General features: G+C 40.5%; 1 protein-coding gene across 3 annotated transcripts in view; it reads right to left on the reverse strand.

Annotated features, from left to right (window-relative positions):
- The window catches only part of UNC13B (unc-13 homolog B), a 763,085-nt gene that overhangs the window by 483,901 nt on the left and 258,871 nt on the right, over positions 1–20,313 (reverse strand). For all 3 annotated transcript variants that reach the window (XM_030192818.1, XM_030192817.1, XM_030192819.1), the window contains one exon: positions 5,112–5,202. In XM_030192818.1, coding sequence (XP_030048678.1) covers positions 5,112–5,202 — 91 coding nt within the window. The remainder of the gene's footprint in view (positions 1–5,111; positions 5,203–20,313) is intronic.

Genomic DNA, 20,313 nt, shown 5'->3' on the forward strand with positions numbered 1-20,313 from the left:
TAAGTTGCAGTAGTCCAGGCGAGAGGTAATGAGAGCGTGGACGAGAGTTCGGGTGGTGTGTTCAAAGAGGAAAGGGCGAATTTTGCTGATGTTAAAGAGGAAGAAGCGACAGGTCTTGGCTATCTGCTGGATATGCGCAGAGATGGAGAGAGAGGAGTCAAAGATGACTCCGAGGTTGCGGGCAGATGAGACGGGGAGGATGAGGGTGTTATCAACTGAGATAGAAAGTGGAGGAAGAGGAGATGTGGGTTTTGGTGGAAAGACGATAAGCTCGGTCTTGGACATGTTCAGTTTCAGGTGGCGGTTGGACATATAGGCAGCAATGTCGGATAAGCAGGCTGATACCTTTGCCTGGGTCTCCACGGTGATGTCTGGTGTGGAGAGATACAGTTGAAGGTTTGGCATTATATGTGCTGTTGGATAATGTTATAAAATCTCTTTCAGGATTTGGAAGCACTTAGTCCCCTGACGAAGCTTGGTACAAAAGTGAAACAGACAGCCCCATTGGTAGAAAGCTAAGTTAAGTGCCTTTAAGTATTTGCATTATTCTCTGATAAGTGTTGAAGAAAAGGTTGAAATTTATCACTCTCTATAAAACGCACCTCCAACGTTCTAATGAAGCCGGAAGCCTGAAGCCTCAAAGTTCAATTTGTAGTTGTGTAGATCGTTGTTTGCCCATGAGTGTCTACCCCGCCCTCGCGTCACAACGTGATGACGTCAAGGGTGGAGCACTGACAATCACCGAATCGCATTGCTCACCTGTTGCTATGCCACGAAACGTGACGTCAGACACATCACGGACCTATTACAACAACCTGCATGAAAAAAGGAAGGAGTACCACCAGCTGACAATGAAGGAATCGCCGAACCTTTGCCAGGCAACGCAAGGAGACCTCAGATGCATGACAGACCAATCACAAGCAACTGCATGAGAACAAGGGAGGACAATGAGCAGCAGAACCACTCACTTTCTCTGCAGCACGGAGACGAGAAACATCGCTGGAAGGAGAATACTATTTGGATGCCCATGCTCCTGCTCTCGGTATGTGATGGCGCAAACAGACACCCAGAAACACAGTTGCAGCCTCCCTAACCAACACCCTCCAAGACAAAACTACCCACTGTCCCAACGTCCCCAGCACCTCATCCAACCTCCCTCCAAGTTACACACACCCACAAAAGTACTGCATCATAATGCCGCTGCAAACACACACCCCGAAATCAACTTGCAGCCTCCCTAACAAACGTCCTCCAACACACAACTAGGGAGGGAGGGGGGAGCACCCTGGAACTCAGAGGGAGGGGGGCAGGAACCTGGAACTCGGAGGGAGGGAGGGGGGGGGGGTGAGACGGCCCTGCAACTCGGAAGGACGGTACGGCCCTGGAACTCGGAAGGAGGGAGGGTGAGAACACATTTATCCTACAATCCCTTTCAAAACATTAATTGCAGAAAGGTAATATCTTGCTAGCGCCCGTTTCATTGGTTTCAGAAACGGGCTTTTTCTCCTAGTGTGTGTATATATATATATATATATATATATATATATATATATATATATATATATAAAGTATATAAATTGTATAATTAAGAAAGGAGGTTTTTGACCAATGATAGAACTGGAGTCTATGAAGAGCCAGCATTAAGACATTTGAGGTCTTTTCCTCCACTTAAAATTCTAAATGAAACTTAATTTGAATTCATAATCGGATATTATAAGATTCACAGTGAGAGATACATCAATAAGATGTGAATAACAAAATATCGAGCTGAAAATCCAAAGTGATTTTGCTGAAATTAGAGATCACCTGAGCACCAGTGATCACCAGTATGGTTTATATATGGGCTCTAATGAGTCCTAGACTTCAGGGGTGCCTCCTTTGTTGCACCAGGAAAGTAACAGAGAAGCATTGGTAGAGTGGAGGACCTAGGTCAAATACAATAAATGAGTATGCTAAATAAAAGCAGAAACACTACACAAATATAAATCCTAAGAGGAGAAACAGTGATACACCAAACCACAAAAGAGCTCCTCACAATAAACTGACCCTACATAGCACTAAAAAAAATGTAGTGTTGTTAATCTTATAATTATTGGGAGCCCTCAGTGTCACACAGAGAAGAATAACTTAATGTAACTGCTTCCTAAGCTCAACTATGTGCCATGAAAATCATGCTGCTAAAAATACCAAACTATGGCTACAACAGCCTCATACTCCTGGCTAGTGCTATGTAAATGGCTGCTGTCAAAGCCACATCACATCATAGGTTCCATAAATAATACTGGTTATGCTTAATAAACAGTCAGTGGAATAATATAAAGTCTCAATCCAATGCAAAATCACAGTGTGGCTTGAATCACACCAAATAACTCTATATAAAAGTGTGTCTCATAGCTTAGTTCAATCTGCTTCATGAAATAGGTTCAATGAGGGTCCTCGTTTCATTGCCTGCTTCAAGGATCTAATGGAGCTCACAAGCTTGTCCTTGAAGAAGGCAACAAAATGATTAAAACAGAAAGACAGACCTCTGGTTGTGAAAAGAGGTGGATCCAAAGGTAGACTCAAAGTTAGGGATGGGTGTGTATGGGTTGCGTGTCTGTGTAGTGTGGGAGGGGGGGTCATCAGCCCACAGTGGTCAGCGCTTAAACCACTAATAGCTACAACCTGAACTGAGCCTGGAAGTTCAATATCAAGCCATGTCTGAGCTGCGGAACAAAATATCTGTTTGAAGAGGCCAGCTGGAGCTTAACAGCCAATATTCACACTGATGTGACGTTAACTTGGTGGATAAAGTTAGAATAGCCTCTTTTCTTTCCTAACTCCGTCCTCTGCCCATGGACTGCCCCCGCACAATGAAGGAACAGTTAGGGCTGATAAGAGCTGATGAATATTAGCAGATGGACAGGAACAAGGAAATTTAACAGAGCAGGATGTGCTCCTGCCTGGTTAAAACGCTTTGAATATCTACCTCTAGATTTCCACAGAAGAAAGGATCTTAGGAGGAGAACCGGAAAATATATTTGAAAATACTATGGGAAGTAGAGACAGTAGTCAAGACAGAAAAGGGACAAACAGAGCATAATACAAATAAGGTAGTAAAGCATTGTGACAAACACTTCTTTTCAGATATGATAACAGAGTGAGGAAGTACAGAAGTGGGACTGTACAACAGATTTTATAAAATGTACAGAAGATGGCTAGGCAAAAAAATACTAATTAAGTACTGCTGTTTATGGTTCATGGAACAAAGGGCTGGAGAAAAACAGCACATAAATGGTAAGAGTACTGTCACGGAACGTCTATCACCTGGGGTTATCCGTGCGGCTACCTGCCGCTTGTGCTCTACTCCTCCTGCCGACTGGCTCCCACTTGCCTCTGGGCAAGTCTCCCACTCTGAAAGTATTCCCCGGTGATTTCTAGGTTACTGGAGCCACACTCCCAGTGGACCCCCCCCCCCCCCAAGAACAGGATCATACCTGGCCCTTTATTTTCAACTCTAGTAGGCCAAAGGAAAAAAATCCACATACACACCACCAGTAAAAAAATATATATACATCAAAGGCCCTTTGGGAGAGAGTGTGGGTCCTACTTAATGAAAGCGAGTACACCCAGAACTGTCTGAAAATTCCTCAGGTCCTTTGCTCTTTTATTAAGAATGCATTAAGTCATATTAACTGGTTACATCACAAATCATTGAACACAAATTGAAAAATCATTGGCTAGATTATATTCTGCTTACATCTGCAAGTTCAGGGAATTCAGGGTACTTTCCAAAACTGCTAGTGGTTCCAGTAAAAATCAAACATTTATAGGAATGCGGAACTATCATACATTATTCCATAGATCATCTGTATGCTCAGACATCTGCATGCATCACATTTACTTCCCTGTTCTCTTCCAAAGATGTTCATGTCTAATAAACATTTCCTGCATCTGGTAAAGACAGCATTTAGTAATTTTCCATCTTATTTACTACACTAACATTTAACCTCTAATATTCCTCTCTATGAATTGGGGGGGGGGGGGGGGGAAGAGACCATTATTTTAAAATATAACCTTAATATCACTACCACAGTTCCTACAAAGCACCCACAGACCCAACACACAAACCACCATGATTATTAGTCAGTCCAGGACATCAGAGCCAATACACAATTATGTTTATTTTATAAAAAATATTGAACAGTGAACCATAAAAACAAATGGAAAATAAACAACAGGTAACTGAATAAGGATCGATTATAAAACTATATAAACATTTTGTCACCAGCTGGATAGTGCCTGGGGCGTACAGGAAATATAGCTGCTCACAGGTTACAGAATATAACTGCTTACATGGCTCCAGTGAAGAGATCTCTCTCTCTCTACTCTCCCTGCCTGAGACTGGGGAAACAGCCAGTACATCCTAGCTGAATATGAGCTCCTGGGCTAATCAGAGCCCAGAACATTTTTTAAAAGTAGCGGGCCACATCACTGCAGTTTACTTCCTCTCTGTATTAAACTAAAGAAGGAACAGTCATTTCACTGTAACAGCTTTAAACACAAAACATGCACCACCTGCTGGCCAAACTAGAGAAATACACTTCATGAAAAATTCTTATAATTCATATGCTGGAAAATTCATCATTTTGCCACAAGTACATATAATGAAGTGGTAGTTGCCACTATTTACAGAGGACAGAGTTTACATGAAACTAGCAGAAGAATATAATAGTACCAAGCAGGATACATTCATAGACATTGAAGAAAAGGAAAAGAAGAAATAGACTTGATAGACCGCCTTTCTGTGGTTTTTGCAATTATCTTCAAAGTGGTTTACATAGTATATACAGGTACTTATTTGTATTTGGGGCAATGGAGGGTTAAGCGACTTGCCCAGAGTCACAAGAAGCTGCAGTGGGTATCAAACCCAGTTTCTCAGGATCAAAGTCCGCTGCACTAACCACTAGGCTACTCCTCCACTCCAACTTAAACCTACTATTCAGTTACTTCAATATCTAAGCTAACAAATTTCATAACTCTATAACCATAGACAAAATATATGGTATATAGCCATTACATTTTAGATTATAATTTCAAAAACTAGTAGGCAAAGAAAAAGCAAGCCTTACCTTTTGTAGCTGCACTCTCACTTTATTAATGACTTTGAGCCAGCGAGCTCGAGCTGGAGAAAATGGAGGTGGCCCTATTTCCTCATAGAAACTTGAAATAAAATGAAATAAATATATTACAAGGATTTCCTGTTCACAAATACTACAGCAAACTTGTTAATCTGGCTTGATCACTGATATAGCTATTTCAATCTATTTTGACCCAAATTGTCTTTTTAAAAATGCAGCCTGCCAGAGATTATAGTACAAATAAGGCATATAGGTGAACTGAGCAAGGGTATATTTGTGTAACAAAAGAACAATGGTTAGGTTAATTTAGACTGGTCAGATGGTGGATTACTACAGGACTATCCTACACTGATGCGAAAATGCTAACCCCCACCTTGTTATTGCATAGATGTCACAATGAACAGTTTCTCATCTTTCAACAAAATGTAATGTTAGACAAAGAACCTGAGTAGACAAATAACACAGCTTTTAAATATTACATCATTTATTTAAGGAACAAAATTATCCAACATCCATATCACCCTTGTGAAAAAGCAACTGCCCTCTTAATCAACCAAACAATAATTAGATTCAGCTGATGCTTGATTTCAGCCAGCCCTGTTGAATTGAAACCTCATAAGTTATTATTATTGGTTACATTTGTATCCCACATTTTGCCACCTATTTGCAGGTTCAATGTGGCTTACATAGTACCGGAGAAGCGTTCGCAGACTCCGGTGTGAGCAAATACAAAGTGATGTTGTGGCAAAATAAAGTTCATGTGGAGCAGTCAGTGGAAGAGTTGGGTTGTGTCCATTATGGGACACAACCAAAATGAAACCAAAATGAACATTATCATGAGAGTGAAGTAGTCACCACAAGGTTTCTACAAGAACACTGTCAACATGATCAAAGAAAATTTCAGAGGAGATGAGAAAAAAAGTTGTTGAAATATATCAGAGTCTGGAAAGGCTTGCAAAGCAGCCATTTCTAAAGCTCCGGGACTCCACCGAACCACAGCGGGAGCCATTATCTCCAATGAAGAAGACTTGGAACCGTGAATTTTCCCACCATTGGCCAGCCTGCCAAAATTATTTCAAGGAAGCAGTGACAACTCATCTGGGAAGCCTCAAAACATCCTGCAGGCTTCTCTAGCCTTAGAGAAGATCAGCTCATGAACAATGCTGAAAAGAAGTTGAACTACTTTTCAGTAGTTAATCCAAAACATTTAACTATTCAAAAATAGTTGGTAGTTGCCCAGTACTCAAACTACATTGTAAACAGTTAATTACTAAATAGTTTAGCTACATTTTAAGCAGTTAACAACAAAATAAAAATTGAGTTGTTTTAAATTCTTCTGCTTGCTTACTGACTTATTAACACCCCAGCTAGTACAGTTCTCTTCTGGTATAATATCTTTGTTTCTGGACCAAGTGGTTGTATAAAATGAGAAACTGTTCTGTGACTGGATGGATAGGAAGGAAGTACTGCGATTGGAGAAAATGAGAAACTGTATTAGGGACATTTCTTTTCTTTTGTGTTATGGTATAGTTAGTGTTTGTTGTTGATTTAGGAATCAGTTACTGTTTAAAATAAGAACGAATAGTTTAGTACTGAGGGAATTTTGGGGCCTTTTTATTAAGCAGCAATAAGCCCACCATGAGCTTACCGCGCGGCAATCCAGAACTACCGCCGGCCCAACATGGGCACTGGCAGTAGTTCCACCCCCAGCGTGCACCATTTCTGACGCTAGGAAAAATAGGTCTCTATTTTTTACTGCAGCAGTTACCTGGCAGCAATCAGGCAATGCGCCAGGTTAGAATGGGAGCCCTTACCACCACCTCAACAGGTGGAGCTAAGTGCTCCACACTGCATGGCCATGCGGTAAGTGCAATCTTACCGCTTGGCCACTTCTTTTTTTTCAGTCTTTTTACCTGCTGCAGTAAAAAGGTCTTCAGTATGCTGCAAAAACAGTCGCCACCACTAACACAGGGCCCCTTTATAAGAAATTGTGATTGAAAAGAGATAAACCAGATGAGAAAAATGTTGTAAATTCTATGTATGATGTGAGATCAGTGGCAATATCACTTCAAGCACTAACTTCATCAAGCATCTCAAGGTGAGTATTGTAGGCTACTAATGCATTGATCATCCGCTTATTAGCCTCTCGTTTTCAAATAATTTTCATTTATATGGTGCTAGTCTGGCAGGTTAAAATGTGGCAGAAGCGCATATTTTACCAACTGCTACAATTAGTTAAAATGCTGTTGTGATTTAGAACTATCTGACATGATTAAGAAATATAAATCTAATCTTTTTGCAATCCAGTTGGAATGCAAAAATTAAAGTAAAATTTACATTTAAAATCACTTAATCTCTTCCTTAATTGAATTTCTTTATTTACGCATTATATTCTCTTCAGTGACACTAAAGATGTTTAGTCTAACTTCCATAAATTAACCTTTGTGCAAAATTTAAAACAGGAACATCCTAGTCATCATGCAAGGTTCACGGCCATGCAGTCAACAATAGCAACAAAAGAACAGCAAGAAGCAGAGTGCTGAAGGAGGTAATCAATCCAAGCAACTAGAGTCAAAAACTAGCAACTAGAGAAAAAAAAGTTATCAAGTTCCACTCAACAGCTCTCTGCCCATACAAAACTATGTCACAGAAACATTTTGATCATGAAGTCTTGATGACTGCAGAAGATATGCTGCTGCTTGCAACAGTAGAACCAAGTGGCTTTCAGAAACTTTTGCCAGGGACGTATGCCTGCTAACTTCCAAGTAAACACAATCTAACACGAAGCTTAAACAAACTGTATGACATTCACAAGAATTTGCTTATTACAAAATTATAACAGGTGGAATATGTTTCTGTAACAGCATATCTTTGCACAAATGCAGATTTCTTAGAATGACCGTTCATTATATAAACAAGGAGACACTAATGCGCCATCCTCATGCTTTGGCTGTACGAAGGTTTAAACATTCCCACACTGGGAAGAAGACTGCTCAACTGATTGCTTAACTGTTTGTGGAATTCCACATAACTAAGATCTGCTGCGTTACTGACAATGCAGTTTTGCGTTTTCTGAATGACATTTGTGCTGGTGGCAATGAAGAGACCGGTAGGTCATGATCAGAGTTCAGCAGCCAGTCACTTTCCGAGTCAGAGGTGGTCAAAGATGCTGTCAGATATCTGTTTGACGCAGTCGAAGATTAACCATGCACTGATGACATTCACTCCAACTGGTTTCACAAGCACAAGAGATGTGCTACTCATATTTGTAGTAGCTTTCAACAGCCATAAAGCACAAAAATAGTCGTGCTACAAGAGAATGTTTGACAAGGCCATGAAGAAAGTACAGGTTCTTATCATGCAGTCAGAGTACTAAACATGCAGAAGTTACTGAAGAGGTGGCTGGTCTTAAAGTCCTCAATCCAACCTGCATAAGGAGGGTTTCAGATTACTTAGCCATCAGTTGACTGGTTACAATTGGAGTGAAAACAAGAATGTCAACAAAAAATAAGACTAGAAATGATAACCGATAGATGGTATTCCTGAGGAACTATATCAGTATCATGAAGCCATTGTCAGCCGCACATGTAATCCCCAAGATAATGGGAATTCAGTCAAAATCACAGAGATTGACTGATGTCATCAACTTGGATAAAACAAAGCAGCCACTAATCACAGCTCTGACAAAACAAAAATTACTTCAACGTTTGGTCCAGTATTTGAAGATGATGGCTACCGTATTGCAACAATGCTTGTTCAAAAATTCAAGTTGATATATTTACCAGAACAAAAACAGTAAGAGAAGATGTAGCTGTTCATTTGTGCTGTAGCTGCAACAGACTGAAGTCAGAGTTAGTGGCATAGTTCCACTTTCATCTGAACAGGAGTTACAGTCAGCATGCAAGGAAAAGGCTGCTACTCGAAGTGAAGATGACTTCTGTCCACTGCAAATAACCTTGCAGCAGCCAGATCTGGAACAAAAGTAAGAGGTTGAGCATTGCCTGGAATGTTCAGACATGTCCATAAACAGCTTGCTTACATTTCCAAAAGTGGCAAAAGCTTTTATCAAGTTCAATGCTGTATTTCAAAGCAGTGCAGCAGTAGAACCATTATTTAGTTGCTCAGGACAAATTTTAGTGCCACGATGATGCTCTCTTAATGACGATAACTTTGAGAAACTGGTTGTACAATTAATTAAAATGCCACTGAAGTAGTTAACTACTTCTGCAGTAGTCTCATGTTGTTAAAGTACTACAAAAAATATATAGTTTACCAGGTAAACTACTTTTTAATTGACATCTAGCACTGTTTATGACTCTACAATAAGACTGAGCAAAATGGGATTCATGGGGGAAGAATGAGGCAGAAACAGCTGCTATCCATGAGTCATAACAATGATTTTAGAAAAATGAAAGAAGATAAAGACCGTATGGCCTACCCAGTTTGCTTATCCATTTCATCCACCATCCGTTCCTCTCCCCTAGAGATCCTATGTACTTGGTCTCAAGCTCTCTTGAATTCAGATAATGTTTTTGTTTCCACCACTTCCACCAGGAGGCCATTCCACTGATTCACCATCCTTTCTGTGAAGAAGTATTTCCTTAGATTACTTCTGAGTCTATCCCCTTTCAGCTTCATCTTATGCCCTCTCATTCCAGAGACTCGTCTCATGTGCATTTATACCAAGGAGGTATTTAAACTTCTCTAACACATCTCCCCTCTCCTTTCTTCCAAAGTGTACATATTGAGATCTTTAACTCTGTCTCTTTATGACTAAGACCACTGACCATTTCAGTGGCCTCCCTCTGGACTGACTCAATCATTTTTATATCTTTTGAAGGTGCCATCTCCAGATGTACACAATATACTAAATGAGGCCTCACCAGAGTCTTATACAAAGGCATAATCATCTCCTTTTTCAACTGGCCATTCCTCTCCCTATGCAACCAAGCATCGTTCTAGATTTCACCATTGCTTTTTCTACCTGATTTGCCACCTTAAGATCATCATATACAATCGCACCCAAGCCCCACTCTTCTATTGTGCACAAAAGTTCTTCACCCCCTAAACTACCATTTCCTCAGGTTTTTGCAGCCCAAATGCATGACTTAAAATGCATCTCTTTAAACAGGCCTTTGCTTTATTGGATGTTTATATTTAAAAACTTAAACCGTCCTTCTCAATCAAAGCAGTGTACAAAAATTAAAATCATAAAAAGAAAAGAACACCAATATCAAAATAGAGCAGAAGACAAACAATATAGGACAGGTAAGAGATAGGAAGAACAAGAAAACAAAAACATCCAGTTAAATACCAACAAGCCGACCTGCAAAAAGAACACGTCAAAGGAATGCCTGAGAAAACAAATGTGTTAAGACGACTGCAGAAATGAGAGAAAGCTGTGATTTCGGAAGAGATGGTAAAGAGCTCCAAAGAGGAACCGCCAAACAGAAGAAGGTAGAAGCACGAGCTGAACTAAGTCAGGAACAATGAACAGAAAGGAACAGATAAACGGAAATCAGATGCAGATCGAAGTGTACGAGAAAGGGTATATGGAGTAATAAGACTAGCTAAATAAAGGGGAGAGCCCAAATGAAGGGCTTTGAAAGTGAAAATCAAAATTTTATGAATGATACGAGCTTTTATAGAAAACCAATGATCTTCTTTAAGAAGGGCGTAACAAAATCATAACATCAAGTATTTGACAGAATACGAATAATTGGTAGTTTTGATATTTTATTCTGATTAGTTTCTTAGGCAGTTTACTAAAGCTTAGCTCAAGTTATCTGCAGCAGGGCCCATAGGAACAAAATGGGCCCTGCTGCAGATAACTCGAGCTAAGTTTAGTAAAGAACCCCTTTAGTTTTTATTATTGTAGGAGCAATGTATGCAGCACTGTATGGCACTATATGGCATAACTAACCCTTGGCTCAGGGCAGCTTCTGAGGGATCGCACAGCTTGAGCAGGATTGAGAACATTGAATACTAAACAGAGATACCTGTTATACATACATTTGTTCTTCTGGATTCATAGTGCAACGCTTATTATAGTGAAGATTGATTTATCAATGAAAAAAACAAAAATTTAAATAAAGTATTTTGGCTTCAGCTTTAAATTTTTTCATCGCTGTAGCCTCAGGGTTTTTGCCAATGATGGAGAGGACATTTTTTTGTCCGATTAGCTTGAGGAGACTTTTTACATAGTCCCCAAGCTCTTTGATGCTTTTCCCTGATTGTTATTTCATACTTAGTGGATTTGCCCTATATTTTTGAATTTTTGATAGACATCCACACCACATATTGAGATTTAGTGGACTATATGGCATAACTATACAGTATTATAATATATTTTCCACATTTCTATACTACTTAAAAAAAAAAAGCAGTGTACAAAAAAAAAAACCAAAAATACATAAAACCAATTAAAAATAATACAATCATTAAAATACATGAGCAGAAAATACTAGATCTGTTGACATCATGACATACTGTTGTAAAACAATTGCACAAAATGATCACAATCCTGACAGAAAAGCTTCAGCAAATGTGGAGGCGTGGCCTAGTGGTTAGAGCACCAGTCTTGCAATCCATAGGTGGCCGGTTCAAATCCCACTGCTGCTCCTTGTGACCTTGCGCAAGTCACTTAACCCTCCATTGCCTCAGGTACAAACAGATTGTGAGCCCTCCTAGGACAAAGAAATATCCAGAGTACCTGAATGTAACTCAACTTGAGCTACTACTAAAAAAGGTGTGAGCAAAATCTAAATAAAGATAAAATAATAAAGAGGTCTTTAAAAGTTACTTAAACTGCAAAGCCTCTGCACTAAATGCAACAGAGTTCCATAATGAAACCCCCGCTATAGAAATGGCTGCAAGCTTAGTTTCATGATATCTAACATGAGCAACTCCATCTAGAAAGATGCATCGCTGTTTCTGATCTCAAACTCCTATAGGATGGTACATGCGAAAACAACACTTTAAACACCATGGAGAACAAGTATATTGCTTGATGGACAAAGCATAGAACTTTAAACTGAAACCGAAACTGAACGGACAACCAGTGTAGTTGTTTCAAAATCAAGGTGATATAAAAGTAACACTAGCCACACCAGTAACCAACCTCACAGCAGCATTCAGTTATCAACTGCAGCGCTTGAATCCTGGACTTAGCCAAAATAAATAGTGCTGCAGAAATCCAAACACGACAAAACCATGCCCTGAACCACTCCACAAAAATCATACAGGGCAACATAAGTATACAAGAGCCGAAGATGAGCAAAACATGAATGAATCACATTCACTACTTGATTTTTCATAGTCAGCCCTGAATCCAATGCAATACCCAACAGTTTTATGGCACCACAAATCAGAACCTGTCATTACAGCATTTTGACATTTGGGCTAAGGCCTCTTACACAGTCAGCAGCCATTGAGCCAGATCAGCTCAGCCAAAGACTGCAGAAATTCTCCCTGCCAACTATACAGACACCAGCTGGGACATCTGCGCATTGTTTGTGGAAACGATTGGTCAATCTGACCCTCTGGAATTACGCAGAAAGGAAAGTGTTGTGGCTCCTGAGATCAAAACATCAGAACAAACAACATTGATGTGATAGACAATTCGGAGCCTTCCAACTTCAAGGACCTCTGCTTTCACCAAAAACAGGATAAAGACGCTGGGCTGCTGCTGCTGACTTTCCATCTAACAAGAACAGCAGCCATCCACTCTGCCTGCCTGGCTGATTTGTCTAGGGAATCTTCTGCCTCCTACAGATCTTGTGCCATCTACGGCCAGGCTGTATAACTGCTATGTTGTTGCTAATGGGTTAAGATACGAGGTCGTACTAGTGGCCTACCTTAGGGATTAATGTGTGTTTGCTCTGTACTAGTTTTTTCAATATTCTTGCATTTATATTATTGTTCCTGCTGCTATGTAAATAAATAAGCTATCTATTTTTTTTATAATACTTGGGCTCTGTGTTTGTTCTATCAGTATATTTTGGGGCTTTGGATTCAGATCTATAAGGGAACATAACATTTGTTATATATTCCGGAGTGCTAAATCATAATTATTCTAAGAGTTCTTGTTCCCTATTGCACCATTTCTCGTGTAATCTGTATTGCTCCTATACTATCTTTTGGCTTTTTAAATTTTTCTATTTTATGTTAAATTTTGTTTTGAGATATTGTTTATACACCACTTTGATATACATTGTATTAAAAACAGTCTAACCCTGCATATTTTTTTTTAGCATTAAATCTTAGTTGCCAAATTCTGGACCATTCTTCAAGCTTTATTAGGCCCTTCCTCACAGTGTCTACACTATTCCAGATTTTGCTATCATCCACAAAGAGGCAAACCTTATCAGACAACCCCTTCAGCAATATCACTTAAAAAATAAAAAATAAAAAATAAAAAGTTAAAAGGAACTGGCCCAAGAACCAAATCTTACGGCTGTCCTGGATGGAAATCCCGTGAGCCCTTGGGTCCTACTGGAGGGCAGCAGCGAAGGTAACTGCAGCCCTCCAAAGGACAAACAACCCCAAGACTTCACCCGCGGCGACCGCTGTTCACCGGGAGTTGAGCTCCCAGCTACAAGCGGTCAACGGGACTTCCAGAACTGCAGGGGTTGGCCGACTGGCCAAGTGGAGGGAGGACTGGGACCGGGCAGCAGACAGGCTGGCAGTGAGCAAGGCGTGTCAGGAACTAGCAGAGGTCAGGGCTGGCAGCAAGCGAGGAGTGTCAGGAACAAGCAGAGGTCAAACAAGTGGTTGGGCAGACTTATACGGTCTGTGCCAGAGCCGGTGGTGGGAAGCGGGACAGACTTATACGGTCTGTGCCCTGAAGAGCACAGGTACAAATCAAAGTAGGGTATACACAAAAAGCAGCAAATATGAGTTATCTTGTTGGGCAGACTGGATGGACCGTGCAGGTCTTTTTCTGCCGTCATCTACTATGTTACTAACTCAGGTCAATCAGAAGAGATGTCTGGAGACAACACACGGAAGCTTAAGTCCTCTGAAAAGAGAAGCCGAAGCAAGAATCACGAGAAACGCTGCCCCTTAAATAGCCCTCCCCATCAGGGAGCCGAGAGTCAGCTGGGGAGCGCAGGGACCACAGGAGACGTCATCCGTGGAGCATCCAGGATAGGCGTAGTGCCAGACTTGAGGCAGAGCCCCGCTTCACCCAACCAATCAGGAAGGCATAGCCTCACTTCCCGGGCTCCGTATCTGGAAGAGAAGCCGGCTCTCGAACGCCGGCACCATGTTCTTCGACTTCGTTGATACGGGCCCAATGGCCAGCCAACGGGAGCAGCGTGGCCAAGATGGACGGTGATCTGGAGAGGGAACCAGACAGGCCGGCCAATGGCACGAGGAAAGGTGGCCAATTCCGGAGAAGTGGAACTCTTTGGACAACACAGGTCCTATGTCTATCATAAAGCAAATGTATCATTCCACCACAAGATCATCATACCAACAGTCTTAACATGGTTGCGGTAATGTCATGGTGTGGGGATGCTTTGCTGCCTCAGAACCCAGTAAACTTCTCATTATCGAAAAAAAATTATGAATTCTGCACTGTACTGAAAAATGCTGAAGGAGAATGTCCAGTCATCTGTTGAGGGCAGAGGGAAGGAAAGAGGAAAAGGGAAAGTGAGAAGGGAAAGGGGGAAGGAAAGGAAGAAGAAAGGGGAGAAAGAATGAAAGGGAAGAGGAAAGGGGGAGGGGAAGGGGGAAGGGGGAAGGGGACTTGATATACCGCCTGTGGTTTTTGCAATTACATTCAAAACGGGTTACATAGTATATTCAGGTACTTATTTTGTACCAGGGGAAATGGAGGGTTGAGTGACTTGCCCAGAGTCACAAGTTGCTGCAGTAAGAATCAAACCCAGTTCCCCAGGATCAAAGTCAATTGCACAAACTACTAGACTACTCCTCCACTCCAAAGGGCCAAGGGTAAAGGGCAGAGGGCTAAAGGTCATGAATTTAATAAACTGCCTTTCTGTGGTACAAACAAGGTAGTTTACATATACTATATGCAGATACTTTCTCTCTCCCTAGTCATAATCTAAGTTTTGTCCCTGGGCCAATGGATGGTTAAGTGACTTGCCCAGGTTCACAAGGAGCTGCAGTGAGAACTATATCCAGTTCCCTGGATTCTCAGCCCACTGCACTAACCAAAAGCTAATCCTCCACATGAAGAGTGACAAAATTAAAGTTCTGGACTGGTCTTGTCAAAGTACTGACTTGAACACAATAGAGATGATATGGCAGGACTTGAAATGAGATTTTATATGTGAAAACTTAAATGTGTCTGAATTAAAACAGTTCTGCAAAGAAGAGTGGGCTAAGATTCCTCAACAGTGATATGAAAGTCTAACATCCATATTACTGATTTGTTTTGTTGCAAATATTGCTGCTAAATGTGATGCAACCATTATATAAGCGTAGGGGGGGTCAGTAACTTTTTCACACGGGTGATATGGGTGTTTGATAATTTTGCTCCTAAAATAAATGATGCAATAATGTATAAATTGTATGTTTTTACTCGGGTTCCCTTTGTCTAATATTATATTTTGTTTAAAGATGAGAAACTATTCATTCAGTGCAACATATACAGAAACCAGGTAAAAATTACTCAAATCCCTGTCAACCTGAATAGATATGCAAAATGGGTTAATCATTATTATAAAGCTGTGCAAGGATATCTATGGTTAGGTGTTTTCAGGGATGTAGTTTGGTGGAGCACAGTTGCATACACAGTGTACATGCACACGTTTATATCTGCTTTGGAATAGGTATAAATTTGTGGAAAAATAATTTACGCAATTAAAGAGAATATTTTCATAGCAAATTTTATGTAGGCACAGCAGGGCAATTCTATAAATTAGCACCTCGGTTTTGATGCCTCAATGCCATGTGCTTAGCACCTCAGTTTGGATGCCTCAATGCCATGTGCTTAGTACCAATTCTATAAACAGCATCTTGGCACCATTATAGAAGTCTAGTGTAATGTTGGAACTGGTGAGCCCATGTTTAGGTGCACCCACTCATGTCATATCAATGGCAAGTATTAGTTGGTTCACCTAAGTGCACCAAGTGGCATGCATAATTTATAGTATTCTAAAAACTACGTGGCTTAACTGGGAGACACACCCATGGATCACCCATGTGTATGCTCACCTTGCAGTTAGGTGCTACCTTCTACAACAGCGTCTAGTGATGCCTTTATAAAACTAGATTACAAAGCCATACACTGGCAGCGTAGGCCTTGTCACCTTGTTATTTTATTGCTATGAAATATAAATTGTGCTAAAAATGTTGGTGCCTTTATAAAACAAGCATAGAATATGTGCATTTTTGGACAGTCCACAAACACCCTGATACGAAATTATCCCCAGTAGTTACAGATCTCACATCTTGTCTTCAGTATCCAATCTGAAATGGCATACTTACCAATACATAATAGGAAGGACAAATGTAATGGGCCACAAAAGTCTCTTCAATCTTTGTGTCTTAAAATTTTGAGATTTTTTTTTTTTTTTTTTTTTTACTTATGCCTTACTTTGGAATTTTGTTTTTAACCTGACAGATTTCCCCGTCACCTTTTTCTGATCCCTAAATCCAGTATCTAGGTGTTCTCCTAAAGCAATGTCCAAGACTCCCTACCCTCCTAGTTCCATGAATACCAATTTCTGCAGCTTTGACAGCCCTAGCCATACAGGGAGACATTAAGGTCTGACTCAGGTACTGAACCATGACAACGAACAGGTTAGTATTCTATTTCAGAAAAACAATTAGGTCAGTGTTCAAGAACTTGCTCAACAAGCCAGAAAACTGGCTAGTTTTAGCCAATTACATTTAGAAAAAAATTCAGCTGACCTTATTTGGTTAGGTCTTCAGATGAAATTTTTCCTAAATCTAGCTGGTCAAGAAAATAAAATAAAGGCAAAAGACTGCTTTCTTATGTCAAATACACAAACAAGAAAGCAGACTATACAAAACAAAACCAAAAATGGAAATGGGACTTGATATACCGCCTTTCTGAGGTTTTTGCAACTACATTCAAAGCGGTTTACATATATTCAGGTACTTATTTTGTACAAAAAACAAAATAAAGACAAAATCTTTATTAAGAACAGATTTTCCCCAGCTGAAAAACCTGTTCTGAAAGATTAGGTCTAAGGGGTGTGGAGAATAGGGGGGGGCCGATGGGTCAAAAACCTCTTCATTATCACTCCTTATTCTTTTGGATTTCTGCTCAATGGTAGGGGCTCGTGTTCAATATTGATTTTTACTTTATCACTATTATAATTCCTATTTTCATAATATCTTGGCTTATGATTCTTCTGATGCATATATACTTTACCATATCTGTAATCCAATTCATCTCTTATATACTTATATTTAATACTCAACATCTTTTTAAAATCTTTCTAACTGTAGATTAAAATCTTCAAATAGATCTTTAAAACATCTATCATTTTCCCTAAGGAAAATTAATTCATTGTCAGGATCTTCCTTAAATTTCTTAGTTTTCTTACTGTTTGAATAATCAGGATCATCAAGTCCAAGGAGCACTTATTGAGGATCGCCTCCCATTTAAGTAAGAAGTCAACATCTTCGTTATACGTCTTGGGTTCTTTGTTTATTCTCAACCCTCTAGGTATCATCTTATTCCGACAGTACTCCAAAAGGGTAAATGAGTGCAGTTCGGTACGAACTAGTCTCTTATTCAATTTTATGGCCTCCTCCCAATGATTAATCTGATCTAGTTCATTTGAACTTTTCTCTAAAAAAGGTTCTTTAGGTAAAAGATCCTGAAGGTGTGCATCAGTGAAGCTAATAAGAAAACAGAGAAATTAAGGAAGATCTATTCTCCACACCCACTAGACAATCTTTCAGAACAGGTTTTTCAGCTAGGGAAAATCTGGTGTATTGTTCTTAATAAAGATTTTGTATTTATTTTGCTTTTTGTTTTGTTTTGTATAGTCTGCTTTCTTGTTTGTGTATTCTAAATCTAGTTGGTCAAATTTTGACCACATATAATTAGCATTGCTGGGTCTTTCAACTAAAGCAACTGGTTAGAACTGAAAACTCAAATTTTTGTTGAGACAGCATCCACACAACTTTATATGGATTTACCTGTATAAAGTTATGTGCTGTAAAGGGTCTTGGAAAGGTCCGACTGAGAGAGTGCTGAGGCAGGGGCTTGAGGAGGAGGTATTCTTAAGGAAGAGAAAAGGTTCACTCTCAGGTTCCTAGTACACATGAGATTCACCCCCTAGTGGCTAAGAGACCGGTCAGAATATTGAGTAGGGGAAGGAACTACCATTCCCAGGATTCATCACAACCTAGGCAAGACTTGCAGGAGTTGGAGGGCAGGGAGGATGATTGGGAAATGGACTCTGATCAGGGTAATGAGGAGCAGCTGTGGAAACCCTGTGGGGAGGAAGCTATGGAGTATGATAAGATGGAGGCAGCTGAGGGACTGGAGGAGGAGTGTATGGAGATTTCAGCTCTAGAACGGACCCAAGGGGGTAAAGTAAAAGGTTTCCTGTCTGCTACAATACCAAATCTGTTTAAGACTGGGGAAAGAAGGCTGATGCAGTGGGGAAAAAGTCTGTGGAGGATGTTAGCCTAATGAATTACCTATGTGAGCAGAAGGGAGCGCTATGAAGGAAGTTGATGTGGGGAAGAAATTAAATAAAACTGTCTTGATTTGAAATTGTGTGAAGAAGTGCCCGGATGAGGCAAGTCTGATGAAACTGACAAACTGCTGGGGAGTTAAAGCAGCGTCAGAAGTAGCTGGACACTTGTTAAGACTTCCTAAGGAAGTGAGTTGGACTATGTTAAGAAAAAGGGACTCAATAAGGGTTGTGCCCTGTGTGACCAAGGATTAAGCCAAATAAACCCTTAATTATAAGAAGCCTTGCAGTTGCTGTGCATTTTGTTGGAGCTTGCTGTAAAATACTGAAGGGTGACAGCCATTCGGGAAGGGTGCCAGAGCCAGCGAGTACAGAGCAAAGACAGGACGGTGGTTGGAGCTTTCTGACCAATGGTGAAGCTGGAAAAGCTAAGCAGGATAAGCCCTGGCCGGTCAGTGGAAGAGGGACCAGCTGACAGTGTATATTCAGTGATAATGGATAACTTATGTGTATTAAGCAATACCTGCTATTTTACAGCTAAAACTTAACCCAAACCCCCTCTTTCCCCCCTCCCCCTGAATACTTACCTGGCAGTGGTCACTGATTTTTTATTAAGTGATGACTGCTGTCAGCTAAGTTAGCCCTGTATATTCAATTCCTGGGCACTGCCGGTTGTTATACAGGTCCCTGCCTATATACACCCAGGACCAGCATAAGACACCTTTGACTATTATTAAGACACAGTATTTGAGCATAATTGTATAAAAGGGGGCCCTGTGCTAAAATAGCACACCTTGTCAGTAGCCACACTTGATAACTTCACCCCTTATGCAGTTCCCAGCTGAAAATCAGCTAGAAACTACATAAGCAAATATCAGGTCCTCCATGCTCCCTCTCAGATCCAACCCCAGCAATGAAAGCCTCTCTCAACATACTCAGACCCCCTCCTGGTCCCTACCCCCAGCACATCCTGATACTCCCTGAAGCCCCCCCCCCCCCCAAGTTCCAGTAGACCCTCCGGGGTCCACCATAACTTACACAGTGGTCTAGTTTAAGCAAGGCAGGAGTGAACCCCACAATGGTGGCTGCGACCTCTACAGGTAGTTTGTGTGTCAGCTCCTAATGGCAGTACCATTAGACTACTGCTAGAAGTTGCAGCCCCATATTTGCCAAAAATCTGACCTAGCTGGCAAACTTTCAAAGGCTTTGATCTGGACAGCTAAGTCCTTACTAAGCCAGCTACATACTTTTGAAATTGACCTCAAAGCAATTATTTTCTAAAGGAATAGTTTTGCAAAGGATTATTTATGTATAAACCTTAATTTAAGAACAAATATTAAATTAGGGTCATTGAACTTTTGGCTCTTTTCAGAGTGCATTTGAGTACCATGGAATAATGCGGAAGCTGCAGCTTCTAGACTCTATACATAGAGTATGTCTTCTTTGGAAATACCTGTACAGTAAGTGGGGGTCTTCCAATTCTTCATCTGTGCAGTCTGTGCATATTTCTACTGTTAGAAATATGCAATCTGTCCCTAAAATCG

This window comes from Microcaecilia unicolor, chromosome 2, assembly GCF_901765095.1.
Source record: "Microcaecilia unicolor chromosome 2, aMicUni1.1, whole genome shotgun sequence".
Classification (NCBI taxonomy): Eukaryota; Metazoa; Chordata; class Amphibia; order Gymnophiona; family Siphonopidae; genus Microcaecilia; species Microcaecilia unicolor.